The 23,245-nt window shown below is 44.4% G+C and overlaps 1 protein-coding gene across 1 annotated transcript in view; it reads right to left on the reverse strand.

Moving 5' to 3' along the window:
- Positions 1-23,245, reverse strand: part of MTMR7 (myotubularin related protein 7) — an 84,339-nt gene that overhangs the window by 25,137 nt on the left and 35,957 nt on the right. The window contains exons 4-7 of the mRNA XM_006262529.3: positions 22,691-22,848; positions 16,779-16,907; positions 11,849-11,983; positions 5,519-5,651 (exon numbers count right to left, since the gene is read on the reverse strand). Coding sequence (XP_006262591.1) covers positions 5,519-5,651; positions 11,849-11,983; positions 16,779-16,907; positions 22,691-22,848 — 555 coding nt within the window. The remainder of the gene's footprint in view (positions 1-5,518; positions 5,652-11,848; positions 11,984-16,778; positions 16,908-22,690; positions 22,849-23,245) is intronic.

Raw genomic sequence — 23,245 nt, forward strand, 5'->3', positions numbered from 1 at the left:
CTGTAAAAGATTCAATGAGCTTACATGTTTGGTACCTGTGATCCTAGCCTATACTTCTCAAACTCCTAATTTTATCTAGGTGTCCAGATTTACAGAGGAGACTGCAATCATCATAACTATGAAGACCTATAAAAACTAAATTTTTTCACAGTATTCCCTTTAAAATGGAGACAGATATTTAATTCCCAAGGTTCATGAAGCATTAAAATCAGAGTTGATGCTTTGTATCTATTTTGGCCATGGTTCCATCTGATAAACTTTAGCTTGGGCTCTGTAGTAATGTACTCCACACCATCTGGCATTTTTCTTTCCTCCATTATATTTAATGGACTTGTACTGAACAAATACAAGGACAGGTTTATTCTTTTATTGGTTCCAGCCAAGCAATAGATTGCAATTGCTCTTTCTTTATCCGAAGACTCTTACATCAAGGAATTTAATATTACCCCATGGAGAAGCTGGCATGCTATATTAAAATGCCTTATAAATGTTAAATTAACCTTGAATAGTACTTATAGAATCATAGAAAGTAGGACTGGAAGGAACATCACAAGGTCATCTGCTACAGCCCCCTGCACAAGGTAGGATCATCCCTGACTCCAAATGTCTTCCCAGCCTGCTCTTGGAAACTTCCAAGGATAAAGATTCCACAATTTCTCAAGATAGCTTGTTCCAGTACTTCACCGCCCTCATGTTTAGAAAGTTCCTTCTAATCTCCAACCTAAATTTATCCTGCAGTGCAGCTTGGGGCCATTGTTCCTAGTCCTATCCCCTATAGCCACAGAGAAAAGCCCATTTCCATCCTTTTTGTAATTGCCCTTCAGGTATTTGAAGACTATTATCATATCCCCCCTCAGTCTTCTTTTCTTCAGACTAAATAGCCAAAGTTCTTTCAGCCTTCCCTCATAAACCTTGCCTTCAGGGCCCCTAACCATTTTTGTTGCTCTGCACTGGATTCTTCCAAACTGTCCACGTCCTTCTTGAAGTATGGGGTCCCAAACCTGAATACCATAGTACAGGTGAGGCCTCTCTAGTGCTGAATACAGCAGAAGAATCAGTTCCATTAAGTTGCAAGAAACATTTCTGTTAATAAAACCCAGTATAATTTTTGGGGGGCGGGAGGGTGGGGGGGTTGCAACAAGAACACGCTGTTGGTTCTACTGTAACTCGCAGGTTCTTCTCTGCGGTTCTATAGCCTAGCCACTCATCCCCCAACATGTTTGCATGCATGCAATTATTTCATTCCAAGTGGAGGACTTTGCACCTGTCCTTCTTCAATCTCATCTGATTGATTGAAGCCCTTTCTCCAGTCTATCTGTGGCATTCTGGACCTAGCTCTACCCTTCAGAGTACCTGCAACTCCACCCAACTTGCTGTCATCAGCAATTTTGCTAAGCGTGCACTTGATCTCATCATCTAAACTGTGAAGATATTGAATAATACCAGACCCAGGACAGACCCGTGGGAAGCCCCACTTGATGCCTCTTCCCAATTAAACAATGAGCCATTGAGGACTACATGTTGGAGTATTTATGTACCCACTTTACAGTACTTTTATCTAGTCTGGATTTCCTTAGCTTGCTAATGAGAATGTTGGGGAAAACAGTGTCAAGAGCCTTGCTAAAGTATATTACATCCACTGCTCTTCTCCCATCAACAGAGCCTATCACCTTATCACAGAAGGAAATAAAGTTGATTAGGCCTGATTTGCTCTTGGTGAATCCAATTTGCACTAGTGTGTGGCTGAGACAGGGATATGTAAGAGCCACCACTCTTGTACATTCTGCTTACAGGCCAATGATAGCTTCAGTTTCCCTACACCACCCTGGAACGCACTGTGTCCAGACAGGGCAGGAGCTTCTGTCATGCACCATCTCACTCTGTCCTTTTCTACTAGTCCAAAGAATAGAAATGATACTCAGCAAGGCAACTCTGCTATGCTACAGAAAGGAGCGTAACAGTGAGTGCACTCCCTGTGAATAGTGGGCAGCCCCAGAAAGCCTCCAGAAGCTCCCCTTGGTTCAGGGCTGCTCTGCAACATCCCATTAAACTGCTAGCTTGTATGAGCCAAGGCAATCATGCTAGACATTTTGCCTTGAAATCAGCTTGTTTTGATTGATGCAAAAGACTACATTCTTTTTCTTGAGGTTTCAACTGGAAAAACTGGATATCTTACACATGCCACAGATCACTCATACCTATTCTTGTCTGAAGACAAGACACATCTTTCTTGTAATGGTAAGGGATTTATTTTGATGTTGTACCCTTGGAGGTTAAAGAAAATTGACCATTTCCAGAATCTATCAAGGAGAATGTTATTCTGACAGACCACTTTGTCAATATCTTTGTACAACTTTATAATGATCCTTGTTACTAGCTTTTGTCTCAAAAGTCATTTTGGCTTACAGGTTATCAGTGACAGGTGAAAAATAAAGACAGGTGGGTAAAACATCCAAGGAAGAAGCTGCTGTCTCCAGCTAATGAAATAAGTAAAAGGTTTTAAAAAATTATGCTACGGGTATGCATACTTTTTAGCATTTCTGAAGTTTCAGATAGCAGATGCTCTTGATGGCTGAGAGCCACTAAATCCAGGCTTTCCTTGGTTGATGATTAAGTTGATTTCTTCTGATTGTGAGGAAACTTATTTTGCAGAGAAATTTTCTTTGCCTTTCATCTCAATCAAGCAAGCAATAATACAGGTTTTGCTCAAGAAATCACTGCTGCACATGGGCAATTTTTATCTTGAGTCTACTCATTCCTTTGTCATTAAGAATACCGAAAAGGTTCTGGCAGGAAAACTCTCGCAATATCAAAGTGCACTAAATTTCCTGTATCCTTGTCAGTTTTGGTACAGACCTGCATATAAATGAGGAAAATACACTGGTTGTGTTTGTGATCACGTCCTCTTAGCCATGAATGAAGATGCCCAGTCTGGTATTACATCCATGTTTTTTCCTTAAGGTTGTTGATCAAAAGACGTGGTTGACTTGCCTGAGAATCTCCAGCTCAGAAGATGGGCTTTCTCCGAAAACTTCAGATACTTTCTCTCAAAGAAATTCCAGAAGGACACATGCTCTTGTCCACTAGTGCTTTCATGTGAAGTTCTGCTAGATTCTATCTTGCCTCTCTCTCTTATATAAAAGGCCTCTGGGAAGATGATGAGGATGTATAGGCTGCTTTATTTTCATCTGACACATAACACTTAATGTTTCTGTCTCAGATAGCACAGTTGAGTACTTTGTGTCTGGCCAAGAATGGCACAATATCGAGAGGTAGTTAGCCATGTTAGTCTTAAATCAGGCTGAAGGTAGGGTAGATTTGCACCTTGGACTAAATATCTCCATATACATCATAAGCTTTCATGAGGCCAAGATCACATCGTCAGATGCTAATCTGTAAGCTCACAAAAATTTATGATACACATCTCTAATTTAGTTAATCTATAAGGTGGAAATCTACCCTGCCTTCTGCAGGACTGACAGCCAAACTGGTGTGGCCCAATTCAGATAAAACATATGTTAGTAATTTAGGGAAAGCAAATGGAAGATACAGCACAAGAATTGTATCTGTCCTTCTGATTGGAGATATTTGCCCAGTATTTTTTAACTCATGTTCAGAACCTGGGAACCTGATTAGATCCTTGTTACCATCAGGTGAACCGGTGTCAGCAATGCCTGAGAATAGCTTTCAGTCTAGTGGTTCTGCCCTTTTTCGAATACTGATCTCACTACTAAGATTCATGTTTTTGTCAACTCAACATTCATGAATCTTTCTTTAGAGATTTTCAATAATTCAACATCCTATATGAATTTGTAATTCAGTCAACTCACATGCGGTTTCAGTAGTAAATTCTAGAATGTAATACTTTGCTTATATTTTAATTACTGCTTCAAAAAAACAAACAAACAAGCACACTATCAAACCAGAGACAGTGTGAAAAATGTGTATATACAGCACTAAAGTTTGGAGACAAGGCTACTTACTTGCTCAAAATCAACAAGAATCAAGTCTGGAGCATAGATCACATTCCTAGTTATTCATACAACCAGTACAAAGGGATCTTTCTCTGAAAGGGCCTGAATGCAGTAATTAAGTAATACTAATGGGCTGAATTGTTCAACCATTACTCACATTGTTGAGGACTTACCTGAGAATTACTATTCATTGTCATGGGATAACTTGTGTGTCTAACAGTTGCACCAATATGAGTAAGGGTTATACAATCACGCCCAATGTGATTTGCACTGTACAGAACATAAAAAGTTGTATATAAGAGGTTATCATCTAAAAGGCATGAACTCCTCATTTGCCTTAATGTTATATATATATATATATAATTTGCCTTAATGTTATTTAATTATATATATATAGATGTAGATGTAGACATATACAGATACAGATATCTAGATATATCTATCTAGACATCTGTAGATATAGACATATAGATAGATAGATCTGTAGATGTAGACATATATAGATATAAGTATCTGTATGTATATATAGACAGATACACACACATCTCAAAGCCATTTGTTTTAAAAGCTAGCTCATAACCCCTTCCCACCTGAAATAGTCACCAAATGTTTAAAATAAAGGGCATTCTAAAAAAAGGCTTAAGCACTCTGTTTCAGTACTTAATTGATTTTTTATAGCAAGCTTGTAATCCCCAAAGGTAGAATAATATGGGTGAGATCCTGCTCCAACTGAAATCAGTGGTAGTGGGACCAGGATTTAATTTATTTTGTAAAATGGCAGTGAAAACAAGAAAGTCTTGTAATTGAAAGAACATCCTCCTTCAGGATGGTGATATGTTGTACAAGTTTAGTTCACAAACAGGGAGATGTATTTTACAACAGGGATGTCAAAAGACTGGATATGGCCTGCAGATCCCATTATCTGGCCCCCCAGGCTGCCCCTGGGTTTGAGCTGATCCATATGCCGCTGGACCAGGGCCTGGGACATGCACTGTGCATGGGGCCCATCCCAGTCAGTCCAAGATCTGTGCTGCACATGGTGCCACCCACTCCCCCAGTCTGGCACTGTTTTGCCTGTGATGTGTATCCTGAACTGGCTGGGGGGGAACCACATGTAGTGCACATCCTGGGACCCGCACTGCAAACAGCACCTGTCACATGTTCCAGTTGAACTGGGATCTGCACCACATGCAATGCCCCTCTTCTCTCATGATGCAGTCCTGAACCAGGCTGGGGTGGGGAGGTGCCATATGCAGTGCAAATACCAGTAAGCGCCATGTGCACTGGATGCAGCATGGACGAGGGGAGCAGGGGATCTTTGGGCCTGATCCAGCCTGTGGATCAGCTATGCACCACTTATCTGGCACACAGGGTCATATGAGTTTGACAGTTTTACAGTTACTATACAACTGATTTTTTCTTCTCACGGTAATTTCACTACACTGATATACAACTGATTTCATAGAAGTTATTCTTGTTTTATGCCAGCGAGAGGGAAGAATTGGGTCTTATCTCCACATAATCTATACAAGGACAAATTTTACCTTCTAGCATTTTTTGCAGACTGTTCCTCATTACATGGATGTTCTCAATGCCTATGAACTGGAACTTGATGTTGGAGTAATTGTCTTCATTTTCATATCCCTTTCCTGCTGCTCTGTTTGCCATTGCATTAAGCTGAAAGGTGAAAAAAAAGACTAGATGATTAAAGAGCAGAAAATAGTTATGTTCAAAGAATACTGATCTTCACCTATAACAGTGAAGAAAAGAGAAGGGTGCTTGGTGAGGTGTTTAAATATTTAAAAAGTCAAGGCTTTCTGTTTAAATACAGTTTTCTAATTTTACTTCTACATTCTGCCATCTATGTTGTTTTTAGAATGATCATGCAACCTTTAAAGTTTTATATTCAGTCAATCACAAAAAGGCACTCTCTTATGCTGACATCAGTTCTTTGGATGAAGCTGCTAGAACTTAGATGTTTTAATAATAAACTTATTAGGTCAGGGGTGGGCAAAATATGGCCCATAGGCTGGATCTGGCCCACGAGGCCATTCTATCTGGCCTGCGGGGCCCATAAAAAATGTAGAAAATTAATATTTCTCTACCCTTGATTCCTGTCAAAAATGACAAGAACCAAGGGTAGTAGAACCCAGGGGAAGCTCAGCGGGTTCCCACAACAGCAGGGGCCGCCCAGCCCCACCCCCCCAGCTGGGAGCTCCAGTTGGGACTTCTGGCCTGGGAGCACGTGGCCGCCCCATGCTTAAAACATGTTCCTAGCCAAAACAGGGGGGGGGTGGAGAAAAGGGCAGGGGGGGACCCCGGGCAGGGAAGGAGCGCAGGGGCGGAAAGCTGAGCGTGGGGGGGGGAAGCAGCCCCTCCCCCACCCCATGGCCAGCGCCCCACGCTGCAGCTGCTTGCAGCTCACATGGGGATGCCTGTGCCTGTCCCGGACAGCCCAACGTGAGCTGCGAGTGGCTGCAGCAGGGAGCGCCAGCCAGGGGTTGGGGGAGGAACCACTTTTCCCCCCTGTGCTCAGCTTTTCCCCAGGTTCCTTCCCGGCGAGGAGGAAAGCGGCCCCTTGCCCACCCCATGGCAGGTGCTCCCTGCTGCAGCCGCTTGTAGCCCCCGTGGGGCTGTCCAGAGCAGGCATAGGCAGCCCCAGGTGGGCTGCGAGCGGCTGCAGCATGGGGTGCTGGGCATGGGGCAGGGAGAGGCTGTTTTTCCCCCCTAGCGCTCAGCACCACCTTGTAACCCAGCCCTGCTGCCAGCCTGGGCCCCATGCTGGCTCCAGGCCTGCCCGTCAGGGCTGTGTGTGGTGGCAGCTGCTGCAGCCCGCCTCACTTGCCACGCCGGGCAGTGTTTGCCACTGCCGCCTGTGGGCTGCCCAGCACACAAGCTCCAGGGCAGGTTACAAGCTGGTGCTGAGTGTGGGGAAAAGTGGCCTCTCACCTGCCCCATGCCCAGTGCCCCACGCTGTAGCCACTTGCAGCCTGTGAAGGGCTGCCTATGCCTGCTCCAGACAGCCCCGTGTGGGCTGTGAGCACCTGCAGCAGGGAGTGCCGGCCATGGGGCGGGCAAGGAGCCATATTTCCCTGTGCTCAGCACCAGCTTCTTCCCTGCCAGCAAGCAGGGGGTCGGGGCTGTGTGCTGCCCCCCACCTGTACTGTGGGGCTGGGGGGCACTAGGTGTGAGTGGGCGGGGAGCCAGAGGGAGCACTGGTGTCCCAGGGCCAGTGCCGGCGGGGCCCAGAGCAGGGTGGCAGGAGCACAGGGTCCCAGCCAGCAGGGGCTCTGTGGAGCTGGGCCAGCTCCCCCCTCCCTGCTGGTGCAGCCCAGCCCAGCTCCACAGACCCCTGCCAGCCTGTGCCCTGCTTTGGGCCCCACCGGTGCTGGCCCTGGGACATGGGTCCCAATACATTGGGTCATTGGTCACAAGATGTTGACCAGGGGGTGGGGCACCTCTCAAGTGGTGGGGCACCTGCCAAGGGGCAGGGCTACCTATGCGGCCCTCGACAGCCTCCCAAAACTGGGTAAGCAGCCCTCCGCCCGAAATAATTGCCCGCCCTGTATTAGGTAGTGGCAGAAAAAAAGCACATCAATGCATTTTAATCCTGAGGCTAAACATGCAGCATTCTCAAGGTAAACAAACTTGCTCCCATCAGGAGTATCACTCTCCTCATATCTCTATATTTCCCTCAAGACTCCTGGACTAGGTATGCCAGAAAATGTCTTTCAGGGAAGCAAGAGTTTCATAGAGCCATGCTGATGTCCAGTAGTATAACAAGGTGGAGGTACTATCACTTAGAAGGGGCACAAGAATGATAGCCATCACCATCCCAACTGCAGCATCCAACCCAACCCCTGCTGCCATTGTTACCCATGCACAGACCCTGGCAGTTATGCCCCTGCCACTGTCTATGGCAGTTCTACTTCTTCTTTGGCCTGACCTCTAGGCATATATCACACAGACATGTCTTGTTGGTTCCTAGCCTAGGATCCCAGTCTGAAGTCAGGGTCTGGGCTTTTCTGGTTGCTTCTGCACTTTGCTGGTTGCCAACAAGGCTGGGAAGGAATTTTTTTCTCTTCTTGTGGCTACAGGAGTTAGGAGTTTTTTTCACCTTCCTCTGGGTGTTGGCTGAAGCCAAAGCTGGGGAGTTAGACTGGGGTGTATCAATGTTCCTGTTGGGAATAAAACCCCAAGTTTCCAGGCTGTAGGGTCTTGCCCTTTTGCTCAGGGTCATATCAGTCACCAAGTCTGGGATCTAAAAAGAATCTTATGAAAACAGTAATAGTCAAGAACTGTCCCTTTAGTATTTTTATAACTTAAACTGTTTTAAGAAATGTTTTCATGTGTGATACAAGCAGAGCAATTTAAAGACTTATCACAGTGAATAGCTTATCACATCAACATGTGAAAATAATGATTGTTTTCATGTACAACACACCTGTTTAAACAAATCACACACAGTATATAGTTTCATAGTTTCTAGGGTCAGAAGGGACCTCAACAGATCATCAAGTCTGACCCCCTGCCCTGGGCAGGAACGAGTGCTGGCATCATAATACCCCAGCCAGGTATCTATCCAACCTTCTCCTGAAGACCCCAAGGTAGAGGAGAATACCACCTCCCTTGGGAGCCCATTCCAGAGCCTGGCAGCCCTAACCATAAAGTAATGCCTCCTGATATCAAGCCTGAACCTGCTCTCAATCAATTTGGGGCCATTGTTCCTTGTTATCCGAGGTGGTGCCCGGGGGAACAGAGCCTCACCTATTTTCCACTGGTCCTCCCTGGTGAGTTTATAGACGGCCACCAGATCCCGTCTCAGTCTTCTCTTGTGGAGGCTGACTATATTCAGACCCTTTATCTTTATAGGGCCTGGCCTGCTGCCCCCTTACCATGTGAATGGCCCTCCTCTGGACCCTCTCAGGGTTAGCCACATCCCTCTTGAAGTGCGGCGCCCAGAACTGGACACAGTACTCCAGTTGCAGCCTGACCAGCGCTGTATAGAGGGGAAGGATCACCTCCCTGGACCTGCTTTTGATACATCTGTGATGTATATTGTGTTATTATGTCATTTCTGTCACACCTGTTGTGGGACTGAAGTTCACAGCTAGAACTGAATGCATATATAATCCAGTTCCTGCATGGCCATAGGATTTTCAGATGTTCTTACACAGCTGGCCAACATTATTTGGTCAACTACTAATGCTGAATTCAGCAGTAGAATCTATCCAGTAGGTGGCAGTGTCTTATCTGACATCCCAACTACTTCACAATGCTCAATTACCTCCTGTCACACTTTTAGCTTCTGTCTCCCATTGCCTGAAGAAGGATGCATATGCCCAAAAGTTTGCAAAGAACTTTGTTACAACTACTCAGTTGGTCTAATAAAATATATCATATCTACCCAAAGAACCTTTGCCTGTAAGTATACTAGTATTTCATCTTTTTTTTGTTTTTTCATAGGTAGAATTAATATGCTTGAAGTATTAAAGAATTAATACAGCATAAATTCTTGAAACTTGGAAAAAGTAACAGTTGATATTCCTTGTTTTATAACACTACTTGGCTCATAACATCCTAACTCTTAACTGTGTTTGCATGAGATAACAAAAGACACTCTCCTGTATCAGACTGAAATTATTTTGATTAAATTGAAAAATCCATTTGTAGTACAATCAACAGTGTACTAAACTTCTAAACTAAGGCAGTGTGATTGAACAGAAAGTGCACTACACTGCTTGTTAGGGAACCAGCCTATTACCCTGGGGTCTCTTCTACTTGCTTCCTTGCTTTGGGAAGGCACCAGATATTTCTGTGTCTGTTTTCAGCTGTAAAAATGAGGCTTTCAAGACTCTTAATTGAAAAGTAGAGTAATCACTAAGTGTATATGCTCAATTTTCACCTCCAGATTACAATCTAGATTAGAAAACCAGGACAAGACTGAGTCAAACAATTTTGACTTATATAGTGTGATATATCATCTACTTTAGGATTTTCTAAAGCACCTGTCACTTCATCTATCAGTGACTGTCTTTTTACAAGAACGCATTGTTAGATCACACTTAAGACAAGAAAGCCTCTGCATCTCAAAATAAATGTTAAGGGTCTAGGACTATAAACAGTCCATGTAACACAGCCATTGTGCCTTTGGGTACAACTAAAAGACTCTGCTCAGAAAAGACAAATAACGAATATAGTGAGGGTGCTGTACATTAGGCCTGACATGCAGTAGTAAAGATTTTGGGGAGACCTTGCATTGTGATATGCCAGCTCCTAGCCAAAACAGACAGTATCAGAACTAGCATTATAAAAAAAAAAATTTAAATCAATTATTAAATGGACTCTACTTCTGAATATCTCAGAAGGCAACTCTATTTAAAACAATTTTAAAAATTGTATTTTCCAAGTAGATCAAATGCCTCTTTCCTAATTTCAAATGTCAGTGAACAATATAAAAGATGTTGTACCTGGACAGTATGATCTTTTAGGATAAAGTCCTCAACATGCCTTGCTGGGAGGATATAAATACTCTCTTGAATTCTAATCTCTTTCTTTTGATTTAGACATAAGCATTTTAACATAAACTAAATGATGTTGCCTGTCTGCACCAGTGAACTCTTATCAAAATCTGTAACCACCTCAAATTACCATCCAATCCAGAAACATTTGGAGTGAAAGTAGACAGATCTGGACCTTAAAAGATTTACTCTTCAGTACTACAAATGCTATAAATCTCTGCAGAAGAAAATAGGCAACTTTAACACAGTAAACCCTTTTCTTATTAGACTCCATGTCAAAATATTTCTTTTAAAGAAAACAAATTTAGAGCTAAATCTATAAGACTCCAACATAAATTTACTTTAACTATGTGACTGCCAAACTCTACAGCTGCCACAATATTTACTAACATACTTTATACATCAGCTATCAAATTCCATATGTGGCCCTTGAAGTAGATGTTATAAATCTCATTTAATTGTGCTTGTCCTGGCTTATTCTTAGTAGATATAAGGGTGCAATTCTAGCTGAAACAGGCCTCCTGGGGATCTAAGAGAAAAGAGACAAGAGTTTCCTCCTCTCCTGCTTTGTGCATTTTCCTGAGTAGTAGTAGAGTTGACTTGCTATAATCTTAAACGCAGGAAATGCATAACAAATTCTTATATACCCACAAAATTAAGGGGATGAAGGAAGAAAGTAGCACAAGTAACAGCTATGGACAAGCTTGTTCTGAAGCTCTGTATGAAACAGAAGTACAGTAGTTTTCAGTTGGCTTTCCTGTTCTTTGCACCATCGTGCCTCTGTATCTACTTGATATGCCCTGGGAAATGCCAGGAATAGCTTGCTCTAGAATATATCAATTTCTCTCCCTTTATGGTGCCCTAGATCAGTACAACTGTAGTACTTGCTGATGTTGCTTGATTTTTTTTAAACACAGGTAAAACAATGTACTAACCTTGACATTGGAAATAACTGAAGTGTTTTGGCTTAAATTTAAACAAAACAAAACAAAACAAAATCAGCTTATGGTAGACATCTGGTGTGGGCAATTTTAGCTCAAACTTTTACACAGTTATAAGCAACTGAAACTAAGGTGCTACAAGCTAGCAGCTCATTTATTATTCCATGCCAGTAGCTGAATCAATATTCTGCAAAAAAATGGTTGGTTTTTTTTTTAAAAAAAACAGTATCAGATTCAAAGGATAAATCTAAAGTAACTTGATTTCCTTCAAGGATATTACTACAGATTTACATAAGCTGAAAGATCAGAATCTGGTCCCTTGTCAACACCATACTTTAGTTTTGTAGTTTCTCTGAATTTTCAGCCCAGGCTCTATCTTACTAAATATGTGCCAGGATTGTAGCATAGTTACCTTAGGCCGAGTATCAACAACATATATGAAATCACTTCCTGGATTTGCCTTTCTGATGGCCTGTAGCATCTGTTCATCTTCAAGGCATCGAGCACTGAAACCAGACAAGGGTTGGCTACTCCTGCAGATGGATGCCTGCAGCAAAACAAACAAATGGAAAATACACCACTGCATTTAATATTCCTAAAACAAACGCACCGCATTCAAAAACTTGTCTATGTAGTCTGTCCCATGCAGTTGGTTCAATAAAAGATATTACCCACAAAATACCTTGCCTCTTGCATTATTTACTATATAACATTATTTACAAAAACAGTATACGAGAAAATGTACAAAAGCTCCAATAGCTACAGAATTAACAGAAAGATAAGAATAGTCCAGCTAATTAAATCTTGCCAATTCATGATATGTTTTATTAATAAAGCATATTATTGTTTGGCTGCCTATATAATAATATATTTCATAGATTTCATAGACATTAGGGCTGGAAGGGACCTCAGAAGATCGAGTCCAGTCTCCTGCCTGAGGGGCAGGAAGTCAGCTGGGGTCATAGGATCCCAGCAAGATAAGCATCCAATTTACTCTTGAAGGCGTTCAAAGTAGGTGCTTGAACCACCTCCGATGGCAGGCTATTCCAGACCTTGAGGGCTCGGACAGTAAAGAAATTCTTCCTTATTGTTATAAATGTGGTGCTGACCATTATGGGTTAAATCCTAAATGGCAGGCACCTAGCTCTTTATATGCAATTTTTAGCACTTCATTAAGATTCTATTTCCAACTGTGCCAGAAGCAAAGTAATGGTGGAAGAGGGCTCTCCCTCGCTTTAGCTAGAGCATTTGCCTAGGGAGCAGAAAGTCTGAACTTGTTTTCCCCCAAATGCTCCAGCCACCAAACCGCAGGCTAAGAATTATCCAGAATATTTGTCAGTCCTCCCACTGAAGCTGGCCCACTGCACCTTGTAGTTAACTTTTGTTGGATAAAATGGGTAAAGAGCATTAGTTCAGAGACCCAGCTGAGAACCCGATAGCCCCCTCTTTGCTACAGCAGCATCCATCTCACTGAACTGGATCTCCTTGCTTGCTCTTTTCCTTCAGGCCCCACATATCTTATCTTCTTGGCTGCCTAGTGAGCCAGCTTCAATAGGAGGGGCAGAAAGAGCTTAGCCCTAACCATGGGCGACTGGTGCCATCTTAGTCAGGGGGGGCATGTGCCCCCCCAGTGACCAGTCAGCAACTGGGTGGGGGGGTCCCCTGTGGCCAATCTCGCTGACCGGGGGGAGGGTCCCCCCATAGCAAAACTCACCAACTGGGCAGAGGCTGAGATGCTATATCTGGTGCTCCCGCTCCCCGGCTGGCACTCACAAAGGGGACACCGGTGCTCCTGCCAGCCCCCCCCTGCCCATCGCCTAAGTGGAGAGCATGGCTGGTCAGGGGGTACACCAGCGCCCTCAGGGTGTGCATGTGCACCCCCGTGCACTCTCTACGCATTGCGACTGGCCCTAGCATACCTAGTTTATGGCCTAAAAGTTACCACACTTGTCTAGGAAGAAAGCACTTTTCTGGGTATGCAAGGGGCTGGAATGCAGGTCTTCTGTTCCCTGGAGAAGTGCCCTAACTTTTAGCTCAGGGGTTGTCAACAGGGGTACACATACCCCTGGGGGTACTTGAGAAGGCCCTAGGGGGTAGGTGTGGGCAGGCAGGGACAAAGTGCCCCCGTGCACCATCCTGTGTCGCCACCCACCCAGTCAGACACAGGGACGGGAAGTTCGCACATGGTAGCTGCCACCGCTCTGCATCCAGCTGTGCACCACCCTCTCCCCTTCCCCTCATCCTGCTCTGCATCTGGCCACCGGGGGTACACTACTCCACATCCAGCAGCCAGGCATACACTGATCCAAAAAGGTTGAAAACCCCTGTTTTAGCCTATTGGGCTAAAATGTAGAAGGGTCATTATTGTTCTTCTCTTCACCCATCTGTTGTTTGTGGTTTTACTGTGGCTAAAGTTCCCAGCATACATGGCGCTGATTCTATTCCTTCCCCACCCCACCTCCCCTCTGGGCAGTTGTATGACTGTAGGGCAGTCTATGCAAAGGAAGAAAGCATGGGGTAAGTGCAGTTATGCTGAATCCATGCTTAAGTACCAAAACTGTGGTTACACAGCTATGCAACTGTCACTTAAGCTCGTGAAGGGGAAACAGGATCTGGCCCTATATCTTTGTGGAAGCATCTGATCAGGCGGTGAATAGCTGCAATTCTAAGTAAATAAATATATAAATAAATAAGACCATTTATTTAACTACCAAATTATGGATTTAGGCATCTAACATTAGATAACGAAGTCTGAAAATTCTGGCCCTGATATTTTAGAACAGAATATGTGAAAACCATACTACTGAAATATGTACACCTTACAACTTACTGGGCGCATCGACACGAGACGCTATGTAACCTTAGCAAGGAGCCATGGCAACACAGCTCATTGCTATGGCAACACAGCTCATCGATATGGTGACATAATGTCAGTGGGCACCACTGTGATGCCAATGCTACTGCAAAGTAGCAGTGAGCTACTGTGCAGCAGAATCGAAAACAACCCATGCACCACCAGGACTGCACAGTAACAGCGGTTAATGAGCCGTCATTTAGGACTTGCTAAATGCTAAATGCGAGTACTAAAGTACTTTAGCAAGTCCTAAATGACTGTGCAATACCAACTGCATAGTCGGGCACACATCTAGATGCACCCACTGTTGAAACCTGAGGTTCCCTTTGTTATAAGTTATGATTTAGGTAATTTCATTCCACTTCTGACTTCCTTCTGCTGAAGTCAAAAGTAAAGTATACAGAATGGTAAAACCAATGAGTCACATAATTTCCTCTGATGAAAAGCCTATCAGAGGCAGTTCTGGGGAGGAATTTTCCATGAGGATCCCCTCATAGTTCTGACCCTGTTGTTCCATCATGAGGAAAGAGTTCCTCCAGATGCCTAACAGACCATAGACCCATTTCAAAAGGTTGCAGATCAACAGAATGCCATCTAACGCTCCATAGCAGCTCTGTCTCTCTGCAGGCCAAGTCTCCAAGTACCAGTGCCAGACAAATTCTTTGGATATGGTTGTCCCAGGAGATAGCATAATACTTTGTGGGGATAGAAAAGAGGGACAATATCGTTACTGATCCCACTAGAGGGTGCTGGTGAGACGGTTGTTGTAAACCAGTCCCTGTGAGTGTCTGATGGTATGGTTCGTTAACCACCTGCTTAGAGCAAGTACTGTATTTACTTAAATCCATGACAAGGTTTTTTCCACCACATAACATGGAGGTTAAAAGTGTCATCTCAGATTTGAGTACTTGCCCAGGGAAGCCTGTAGTTCAGCTCCAGCTTTGGCCCTGGGCTTACAGCCAAAGCCAGAATGAGCCACTGCCTGTCCTGGACCAGTGGCTCATGCAGTGCGGTGGGGAGACACTCACTGCAGGGGGAGACAGTGCAGTGTCAGTGAGGGGTGTGTGGGGGATATTCATGGTGGGGGTTGGGGGAGCATGGGGAAGACACCATGGGGGTAGGAGTGTATGGGGGAGATCCATGGTGAGGCTGGGGAGAGCATGGGGGCCACCCCATAAGGTTGAGAGGGCATGCAGGGGAGATCCATAGTAGGGATTCAGGGAGAGGAAAGTGAGACCACACAGCTTCCCTCTCTCCAGCTTACCTTAGGCTCAAGCTCCAGCCCCAGCCAGGCCCGAAGCTGCTGCCACTGTTTTTACATGGCTGGGCTGGAGCCAGGAGCCCGCTGCTGTCTCCCCAGGAGCCAGAACTGCCCCAAAGGTAAGTGGCTAGGGGGGGATGGGGTGGGAGGTGGGCAGGTGACAGGGGGCAAGCACAGGCATGAGAGTGGGGGAAGAGTGGGGAAGTAGGTACAGGCATGGGAGGGCAGAAACTAGAGACAGGCAACAAGGGGACAGGCATGGGCAAGAGGTGGGAGGACAAGCAGCAGTGGGGAGGGGGCAGATAGAAGGGCAAGGGGCAGTGGGGCAAGAGTGGGGAGTCTGGCCCCTCACCCTCTACCACTGGTTTCTCCCCAATGGTTGTGAGAGGAATTCTTTTAAGTTGACTCTCCAATACTTAGATAACAAATTTATAATTTTCCATGTATAAAATCTCATTACTGAAGGGGTCCTTGTAAATTCCTAGTTATCTTGGATTTAGGAAAATACAGTACCTTAAGCACTGCAAGCACTCTATCTCAGCAGGTTCCCATAAAGACTCACAGAGTCTGAGGAGGTAACAGAGGATTGATTCCTTTCCATGGGCCACCAGACATAGAAGTGCAATACTTTAGACACAATTTCTTCCAGTTACAAGCAAAAATATAGAGCCAACAGCTCCTAAATTAGTAGGTCTAGAAAGGGGGAAAGTGCCTCCAGGATATTCCCCACAAAAATAGTTACAAACTGGCCTGCAGATTTCCCAGAAAAATTTCAGTTTTCTTGTCCATGCTGTTTGGACATCATCAAGTTTTTGAAGGCTATTCCAAGCATCCACTGACTACTGGTACCATGGGCCATCAATTAGTTGCTTTTCAACCCGGTCCTCAGTATTTCCATCCTAGGTATCAAGCTGTTCAGCCTTCTTTCCACAGCCTTCTCTCAGACTCTCTTCCTCAGCCCCCTTCATGATAGTTCACTTCTGAACCTGGTCCCCTATTATACTACTCTACTTTTCTGTGCTGGAGAGATTGTAGTCTTCTGTTGCCTGAATGATGACATAATACCCAATAACAAACTAGCAGACTAATTGTTATATGTGCCCCTTTACCATTATTTGTAACCATCTTAATAAAAAATCATTTGGCATGAAAAATCTTGAGGAAGACAGAATTATCTTCCCCTACCCCCGCCACCCCAGAAATGAAAAACCACAGTTCCACACTTACATGGTTATCCTTACAGTAATAGGAAAGTGCTGGGAAACGCCTTCTGCTCCGGAATTTGGAGCTTCCTACTATGATGTGTGCAGTTGCAGATCTTGGTACGTACACCTCAGTAGGGTACGAATCACAGACCTATCAAAGAAAACTCAATTTATTTGGGTTATCATAAAAATAAAAGCCAGTCATCACAATACAGAAATGAAATAGCATGAAACACTGTCATTCTGACCATTTTAAAGTATTTCATTAAAGTCAGTTACACCACTCCAAGTATGCCATGAAGTAGTTTCCTCTTTTTTACAAATGGGAAAACTGAAACAGTTGATGAAGGGCTATACTGTGTTTTTAAGTATCTGGTAACCGTGACTACCTGTGCTGAATGAATGAGGCATTGAAAATGACATAGTTTATAGTAAAGGAGTCTTTTGTAAAAGTTGGAAAGTGTTCCAACACATGGGAAGTATTCATAGATGTGATAAGGTATGTGTTCTTCATCACTCACCCAATGCAACACCTCAGCCCAGATTTGCATAAGTGCTAAGCACTCTCAACTGTATCTGACCTCAATGAGGGATGTGCTTTGGACATAAAAAGTGCTATAGAATACTAAGTAGTCTGAAAAAAAAAAGCAGTCCCACATTTTGGCACTCAAAACAGGTGTCATTTTTGCCAATTTTGGACTTAATCTCTCTCTGTTAGAGTTACATAGCTACTGCACAATGAGGATACAAATCTCATCAGCTCCCAGGGGTGAATCTAGAGGGGTGCAGTGGAGCGGTCATACCTCCCTTTTCAGACCACACCACAAAAGCAACAGACAGGGACTTTTTTAAGTCCCCAAAGCAGGTAAGAATCCATCCTTTTTGGTACCCCCTCCCTTCCCTGATGTGGCAACTCTCTCCCCTCCCCTCCCCTTCCTCCTGTCTGCCACTGCCACTGTCCCCAGCTAACCTGGGGGCAGGGGGCTCCAGAGATGCTTCTGCCCTGCCCTACCAGGCTACACAGGGAGCCAGGCTTAGGCAGGGACAGCAACAGAGGCAGGCAGATTTCCCTTCCCTGCCCAGTCTCTCCAGGTGTTCTCCAGCAGCCCAGAACTACTTCAGCATAGGGAGAAGAAACCTGCCCACCACCACCACTGTCCCTGACTGAGCCCAGCTCCCCATGCAGCCACTGCCCACAGCCTTGGCTGCAGCAGGATAGAAGCAGTCAGGACAGTGGCAGCAGCAGGTGAGTCTTCCCTTCCTTTGTGCAGAGAGGGCAAGGGGGGAAATGGGAGAGGAGGGCAAGGGATGTGCTCCACAGCATGGGTGGGAAGGGAAGCGGTACTAAGAATGAGGGGAGGGAGGTTGATTCTTACATGATTTGAGGACTTAAAAAAGGTCTCCAGCTGTGTGATCTGTCTGCCCCTGGTTGTTGAGGGAGCTGGAAGCAGGGTGTGTAGCCACCCCTGCATCATTGGTCATTGTTCCTGCACCCCACTTTTTAAAATCCTGGATCTGCCTATGTCTATTCCCACAAGGTTGTTGTAAAAGTAATATAATGGTTTTGAAGCATTTACCTACTACAGTGAAACTACCACAGAAAAGCCCAGGAGGAAGTTGTTAAATTGTGTACTCAGTTCAGGGTTTGGATAAAAGTGTGTGGTAAATGAAGTCCAAGACCACAGATTGAATGAAAAAGAGAAAATGAAATATAGTATAACGCCTGAATAAGACTGGAATCTTGTGGGTAAATATCTGTTATTAAAGGACTCTCATAATGAATGTGCATAATGGAAGACAACCTAAAGTTGCTCCGAGCACTTTGATTCTGGTATTTCCTACCTTTTTAGTTTGACTTAGAAACCTTAACATTATTTTTTGGATGTAATTTTAATAGCATTCCCTGAACAATGTTGGAAAACAGCAAACTTTCTATTATTTACTACTGTCAGATACATGCTGATTTTGCACCAATGAAATGTGACTTTACTGGTGTCATTTCTGATTAACGAACATCAGTCAGACCTCTTTCTGTGACATGCAGGAAGAGTTATCAATGAATCCATGAATGTCTTTAATATTTCCTATAGAATTAACACTTTAAAATTGAACATTTTAAGGAAGAAAGAAAATAACTTTGTTTCTCCCTTCCATGTATTTTTTCCCTTTCCACACCCCCACTTCCCTGCTTTCAGTCTATTTTTGTTCCTTTCTATGAATCCTCTATGTAAGTCATTTCCACAGGTTTTTTAGTATTTATTCCCTCATTTTCTCTAATATTCCTTGGATTCCTCCTTCTCTTTATGTCTAAGCTAATCATGAATGACACATGCCCCCAGGGGCTGGGGGGGCATGGTGACCGCCCGCAGGTGGCAGTGGCAGTGGCCGAAGCATGGCAGTGGGGAGTAGGGATCTCCCGCAGGCGGCTGCAGCAGTGTCAGCAGGGGTGGGGGGATGCACTGACCAGCAGTTGGCAACTACTTCCAGACACCGCCGGCAGCATTGGTTGTAGCCAGCAGTGATCGGTGACTGCCCACAGATGCCACTGGCAGTGTCAGTGGTAGAGGGGGGCAGCGAGCGGTGACCACCTTCAGGAACCACTGGCAGTGTCGCCAGCACTTCTTTCAGGGGGTGCATGTGCACCCACATGCACCCCCTACACGTCACCAATGATTTTAATCCAAAGCCTTGTCAAGCTATCCTTTAATTTTTCCCTAAACCAGAGTCTCAACCTCTTCCATGACAGTCCATGACAGCAAAGGGTAAGAAAAATATCCAGTGAGGCTAAAGTGTTAGACTTCAGAAGGGCCAACTTTAGTAAACTTAGAAGGCTAGTTAGTGAGGTGGCGGGACTCAGGAGCATCGAGCAAACAGGAGTCCAGGAGGGTTGGAGGTTTCTCAAGGGAGTGATCCTTGGGGCACAAAAGGAGTCTATCCCCTTACGCAGGAAAGGGGTAAAGGGCTAAAAAAAGCCCCCTTGGCTGAACAGGGAACTCCAGGAAAGTCTGGGGGCAAAGAAATTTATAGGTAGTAGAAACAGGGGGCAGCCACCAAGGAGGCATACATCTCCCTGGCACGCTATTACAGGGAATCAGTTAGGCAGGCCAAGGCAGGACTGGAGCTTACAATGGCTTCAACAATTAAGGACAATAAAAAGTCCTTCTACCTATATATAGCGAGCAAATGGAAAGCGCAGAGCAACATAGGGCCCCTGCAGGACAAATCAAGACAGTTGGTGGTTGACATAGGGAAAAAGGTGGAGCTTTTCAATGAGTCCTTTGCTTCAGTATTCCTAAGTACTGACCAAGACAATTCCCCCACCTTGAGCATAGACAGATGTTCAAAAGGTACCAGACTGCCAAAGGTTAGTGCTGACTTAGTTAAGGAGCACTTGGAAGGGCTGGAAGGGTACAAGTCAGCTGGCCCGAACGACCTCCATCCCTGTTTGCTGAAGGAATTGGCCAGTGTCATAGCTGAGCCGCTGGCACGGCTGTTTGAGCACTCATGGTGCTCCAGCCAGATCCCTGAGGACTGGAAAATGGCCAACGTGGTGCCCATTTTTAAGAAGGGGAGAAGGGATGAGCCGGGTAACTTTAGGCAGTCAGTCTTACCTCTATCCCTGGGAAAATAGTGGAAAAAAACATCAAAGAGCGTATTTGTGAAGGCCCAGCAGGGGAAATGATGCTGAAAGGAAATCAGCATGGGTTCATCACAGGTAGATCCTGCCTGACAAACCTTATAGCCTTTTATGACCAGGTCACACACTGCCTTGACATAAGAGCTGAGGCTGATGTCATCTACCTGGACTTTATGAAGGCCTTTGACAGTTTCACATCCTATCCTCATTGGGAAGCTAGCAGGCTGTGGAGTGGATGCCTACACAGTCAGATGGGTGGCCAACTGGTTTAGGGACTGCACCCAGAGACTGGTGGTAGAAGGGTCGTTCTCGGCCTGGAAGGAGATAAGCAGTGGGGTCCCACAGGGTTCGGTCCTTGGACTAGTGTTACTTAATATCTTCATCAGTGATTTGAACAAGGGTGTGGAGAGCACCCTCTCCAAGTTCGTAGATGATACCAAGTTATGGGGCAAAGTTAACACACTGGAGGGCAGGGAGCAGATACAGGCCGACCTGGACAGGTTGGATCAATGGGCTTAACGAAATAGGATGCAGTTCAACAAAGATAAATGTAAGGTATTCCACCTAGCGAGGAGGAATCCCCATCACACCTATAGGTTGGGGGATGACCTCCTCAGCAGCTCAGAGGCTGAGAGAGATCTTGGAGTCATAGTTGACTCCAAGATGAACATAAACCGGCAGTGTAACGAGGCCATCAACAAAGCCAATCGCATCTGTCATGTATTAGCAGATGCATGACCAGCAGATCAAGGGAGGTGATGCTCCCCCTCTATGTGGCATTGGTCATGCCGCAGTTGGAGTACTGTGTCCAGTTTTGGGCGCCGCACTTCAGGAGTGACACGGAGAATCTGGAGAGGGTACAAAGGAGGGCCACTCGCATGATTAGTGGCCTCCATAAAAGACCCTAGGAGGGGAGGCTGAGAGATATGGATCTCTTCAGCCTTCACAAGAGACAGCTGAGGGGAGACCTTGTAGCCACCTATAAGTTTATCAAGGGAGAACAACAGGGAATAGGTGATGCACTATTTACCAAAGTGCCCCAGAGAGTAACTAGGAATAATGGGTGCAAACTAGTGGAGAGTAGATTTAGGTTAGACATTAGGAAGAAATGTTTTACAGTAAGGGTGGCCAGAATCTGGCATGGGCTTCCAAGAGAGGTGGTACTATCACCTAACTTGGTGGTCTTCAAGAGGAAGCTTGATAGTCCCCTGGCTGGGGTCATCTGACCTTGGTCCTCTTTCCTGCAAGGAGCAGGGGGTTGGACACGACGATCCATTGTGGTCCCTTCCAACTCTACAATCTATGAATCTATGAATCTATCTTTTCACCCTGCAATTAACTATGACCCAGCTAGACTATCCTCTTCTTCGGCAGTGTGGAAAGAGCAGGATGAAAATCCAGCTATGCTCTCCCCCATAAACTTACACCCCTGTGTATGTGTATGTTCCCATGCTGGCCGTAATCCCCATTCTGAGACTCCCCCTACACAAAATAAAATCTGAAGTAATTTATTCACTTCTTTTAATTAAATTCAGACTTTTTCTTCCGTTTCTAATACATGAAAACAGGTTCTGGCAGCACATGTAGTCTCCTCTGAAATCTAAGAACATCAGTGCGAAGACACTGTGGGGTGAACTGAACTGTACTGGCAGACTGACTTCAAAGTTTGTTTTTTGTTGCTGTTATCTCTCACCATTTGTATTACTTAACCATAAGTTTAATAAACAGTTTTGATCACACTAAGGCAAGGCAGAATGGGAACCACAGTTAGCTTGGTGGGAAGGGGTGGAATTATGATTTGTGACTTGTCAACCCATTGTATACAAAAATACAACAGTGATAGCATTCCAAAGTGTCTCAAAAGTACTGCAACTAATTTCAGGGAAAAAGAAAAGATAATACTAAATTCATTTTTCCAAACCAATGGCTTGTGAAACTATTAAGAAGAATTTTTTAAAGAAACTCATTTGCTGCAATTCAGCAAATCACTTACACACAGGCTTAACTAAGAATTTACTTATCCCTATTTAGCAAAGTATTTGAGCATGTGCTCAAAGCTGACTTTTGACAAGTCATTATCTAATTGTAAGTCAGTCCCACATGTGGAAAATGGAAATACAGAGTGAAAAAAGGAAGCAAGATAGTCTGTCTTTCTTATCTAGATTGCTAGCTCTTTGCTCCAAGGACTGACTTATACTACATTTATGTATAGCACCTAGCACATCATAGGGGTCTCAATGTTAGGTGGGGCTTTTTTAATACAAAATGCTTTTATAATACAAATCATAGCAACTCACTCCATACTCTCTGTTCACATCACTGATCTGCCAATAATTATTTGGGATACCCATCCGGTTATATTCTTCGTTCAGGTCCACAAGCTTCCAGCCTTCTTCTCGCTCTTCTTTATCTAACTTTGGATTGAATGAAAAACAGTACAGCTCTTCATATTTCACTAGAAAACATAAGAAATAGGCAGGATGATAAATTTGAACTGAGATCAAAGGCTATAAAAACAAAATTTGAATCAGGTTATTCTCTATAGATTTCTCATTCACAACAGTATGTTTTCCTGGTGAAAAGCCCACATACCTGCATGTAACTACTTAGAAGTTTACTTTGAAACTTTGGGCTAGTGGTATATTTTTGCAGTTGTAAAAGGCTGGATTATTGACCCTACTTGAAACCTACTAGCTCTCTCAAGCCTGCTGAATTGCAAACATTCTGCTAACCACCACATAGGTGCAGTGTCAGCACTAGCATGCTGGTATGCAAAGAACCTAAAGTCAATAAAAGTGCTTGTACTCTAGAAGAATTCTCTTGCCAGAAAAAACTTGCTAGTTCTTTTATTA

This window comes from Alligator mississippiensis, chromosome 2 (genome assembly GCF_030867095.1).
Source record: "Alligator mississippiensis isolate rAllMis1 chromosome 2, rAllMis1, whole genome shotgun sequence".
Taxonomy (NCBI): Eukaryota; Metazoa; Chordata; order Crocodylia; family Alligatoridae; genus Alligator; species Alligator mississippiensis.